General features: G+C 46.1%; 1 protein-coding gene across 1 annotated transcript; it reads left to right on the top strand.

Moving 5' to 3' along the window:
* Positions 1-204: 204 nt before the first annotated feature.
* ZNF473 (zinc finger protein 473) lies at positions 205-3,086 on the top strand. Its single transcript, XM_066266677.1, is given in 8 exon segments — positions 205-258; positions 784-1,744; positions 1,747-1,875; positions 1,878-2,304; positions 2,306-2,584; positions 2,586-2,687; positions 2,689-3,018; positions 3,020-3,086. Coding segments are annotated over 8 exon segments (2,349 nt in total).
* Positions 3,087-3,532: the final 446 nt, after the last annotated feature.

Here is a 3,532-nt window from a genome sequence, read left to right as displayed (position 1 = left end):
ATTTGCTCTGCCCTCTCCCGTGCCACAGTCCCCCCAGGGGAGTCAGGTTAAGCAGAGAAGATTCCCCGGTGTGATGCTGGTCACAACATCCCTAGTGGGAGAAAGAAGAGGCAAGGGCCTTTCCTGGGGCTTGAGGCGTTTCTCATGGTTTGCTCGTTAACGGGAGAAGGGCCCCTGGACCAGAAACCGTGGAGTAGTGGCTGTATGGCTTGGTCAAGATGCAGCTCCATTCTTGGCTCACCTCAGGAGCTCGTGAGTGTGAGTCCTGCAGCTGCCTGCAGTGTTTTCACACAGGTGACCCAGGCACAGATTTCTGCTGCCTTGGATTTCTGTTTCTGCCACTTTAACGTAAGGCCGTATCTGAGCATGTGGAGTAAACATACCCTCCATGGTAACAATTGTATGGCATTGTTATTATTTATATCTCTTGACCCTTGATCTTACTTCTCTAGGAAGTAGGCCTCAGTCAAGGAGGGTGATGGTAGAGATACTGCTCAGAGGTCCCTGCCAACTGCCCTGTGGAGGCCCTGTGGTTGCCTAGCTTCTGTCTTAACTCTCTTGGACATGGGTTCCCTGTTTCCTGTGATGCAGGTTCCAGCTGGATCACCATTTTGGCCTCTTCTCCTTCATCCCCTTGACGGACAGGCTTGACTCGGGGCTGAACCCCTGTTCTCTCTTTTCTCTGTATCCTCACCCTGTAGCTCCTGTCTTTTCATCTGGGGAACAGAAACATATTTTCTCTCTTTCAGACACTGCTGAGGCCAAGATCTTGCCTCGGCATAGGAATTCTTGGAAGGACTCTCTCAGGAGGTTACAGAGACATTTTCTAAGGATAGCCTTGGGAACTCCAACTTGGGAGAAGCCCGCATAGGTGAGAGCTAGTTAGATAGTTTTCTGGGAGATCCAGAAGGTCTTCTGAGCTCTGACATCACCAACAAGGAAAGTCCCACAGAGTGCAAGAGTCGTGAACTCGAGAGCAGCCTCACTCCTGAGTCCCTCCTTTTCACGGGAGAGGATTCCCTGATTCATGATCTTTCTGAGAAGAGCCTGATGCCAGCTAAGTCTCAGGAGTGTAGGAATGATTTGGGCTCCCACGTAGACCAGAATCAGCAGGATACTATCCAGGAAGGAGTGAAACCATATAAATGCAGTGAATGTGGGAAGAGCTTCAGCAGCTGCCATCTTATCCAGCACTGGATTATTCATACAGGGGAGAAACCAACTGGGAATCAAGAGTATGAGATAGGTTTCAACCAGAGTTCTCACCTTTTTATACATCCACTGACTCACACAGGCTACAAATTCTATATGTGCAACAAATGCGGGAAGACTTTTAGTCAAAACACACACTTCCTGGGGCATCAGAAAATTCATGCTAGAGAAAAAATACGTAAGAGCCAAGACAGTGACGATCCATCAGGTCATGGCTTACAGCTTGCTGAGCAGCAGAAAACCCACAGAGGTGGTAAATCCTACAAGTGTAATGAGTGTGGCAAGTGTTTCAGGAAAACCTTTCATCTGACTCGGCATCAGAAAACCCACTCTCAGAAATGCTATGAATGTGCCAAATGCAAGGCCACCTTCAGCTTTAACAAATACCTCCTCCAACATCAGAAAATTCATGCTGCAAAAACTACCTCTCAGTGTCAGGAATGCAGGAAGACTTTCAGGCAGAACTCATCCCTCAACAGACATCAGTCTCTTCACACTGGAGAAAAGCCTTAGAAGTGTGATGAGTGTGGAAACCCTTCAGCCATATCTTGACTCTAAAGAACCACCAGAGGATTCACAATACAGAAAAATCTTATAAATGTAGTGAATGTGGGAAAGCCTTCTACCGGAACAGTCACCTGAATGAACATCAGAGGATTCATATGAGCACAGGCCCCACAAATGTAATAAATGCGTCAAGAGTTTCAGCTGGACTTCCCACCTGATTCCATACCAGTCTGTTTATGCGTCAGAAAAGCCCTACAGCTGTGCCGAATGCAAGGAAACCTTCAGCCATAATAAACGCCTTGTTCAACACCAAAAAGTCCATGTGATGGAAACCCGCTATGAGTGTTAGGATTGTGGTGAGCGCTTCACTTGCAGCTCGACCCTGACTTGCCACCAGAGTGTTCACAACCAAGAAAAACAAGGACTTGATGAGAGTGGGAAGCTCTTGAATCAGAACCTATAACAGAAAGAGTATCCAAGTATTGGCAAGAAGAGCTTGAAGTGTTACAAATGCAAGAAAACCTTTAGCTGCAGTAAATATTTGACTCGGCATAAGAGGCTTCACATTGGGGAGAAGCCCTTTGAGTAACTAGTGTGGGAAAGCCTTTGTTCAAAGTACACACCTCATTCACCACCAGGTGATCCACTCTGGAGTGAAGCCATGTAAGTGTGGGGACTGTGGGAAGGCCTTTATCTGCAGAACCTCCCTCATCAAACATCAGGGCATCCACAAGAATGAGCACCCCTTTAAGTGCAGTGGATGTGGAAAGATCTTCAGCCAAAGTGCTTGTTTCTCAGAACATCAGTTAATTCACACTGCAGAGAAGTCCTTTAAATGTAATCAGTGTGACAGTCTTTTCTCACAGTAACTACCTTATTCAGCACCAGAGAATTCATGCCGAAAAGACATCCTTTGAGTGTAATGAATGTGGGAAAACATTCAGACACAGCTCGCGCCTTTCTAAGCATCAGAGTTCACACAAGTGAGAAAGCCTATAAATGTATGACTGGGAAAGCTTTCAGGCAGAATGCTCTTCTCATTCGACATCAGAGAGTTCACACTGGAGAAAAGCCTTACTTTTGTCGGGACTATGGGAAAGCTTTCAGCCAGAGCTCATATCTTTCTGTTCACCAGAGAGTTCACACCAGAGAAAAGCCCTACCAGTGCACTGAATGTGGGAAAGCCTTTTCCCAAAAAGCAAATATGAGGCAGCATGAGAGAACTCACACAGGCGAGCAGCCTTATATCTGTGATGTGTATGGGAAAGCCTTTGGCGGCAGCACCGACCTCAGTCAGCACCAGAGTTCACACCCAAGAGAAACCATATCAGTGTTAACACTGTCAGAAGCCTTTCGTTGCTACTTAGGTCTCTGCAGATATCAGGTTCACACTCAAAAGTAACAAGTAACAATACTACCTGTGGGCGTTATGTGACAGCAAGACTGGACATCTAAAGCCTAAAGTTGAGACCATCGTATTGTAAGTCCATCCTCCCCCGGCAAAATAGATACATATTTTTATTAATAAAGGCCAGTTAGAAAATCTGCACACAAGTCAATTAAAACAATGAAAACACAAAAGAAGCTGTGTAGCATCCAAATTCAGAAGTAGACTCTGGAGCCAGTCTGCTGAGTTAAATCTCACCTCTGCCATTGCTACCTAAGTGACCTAAAGAGAGTCAGAATCTCTCAGGGCCTCAGTGTCCTCATCTGTAAACAGGTAAAATAGCTACCAACCTCAGAGGGCTGAGGTGAGGATAAATAGATGTGAAGCACTTAGAACTAAGTGCCCAGCACATAGTAAATACCAAGT

Source organism: Saccopteryx bilineata, chromosome 3, assembly GCF_036850765.1.
Source record: "Saccopteryx bilineata isolate mSacBil1 chromosome 3, mSacBil1_pri_phased_curated, whole genome shotgun sequence".
In the NCBI taxonomy this organism is placed as follows: domain Eukaryota; kingdom Metazoa; phylum Chordata; class Mammalia; order Chiroptera; family Emballonuridae; genus Saccopteryx; species Saccopteryx bilineata.
Note: the sequence above shows the minus strand (reverse complement) of the source record. Positions and strands in the feature narration are given on the sequence as shown.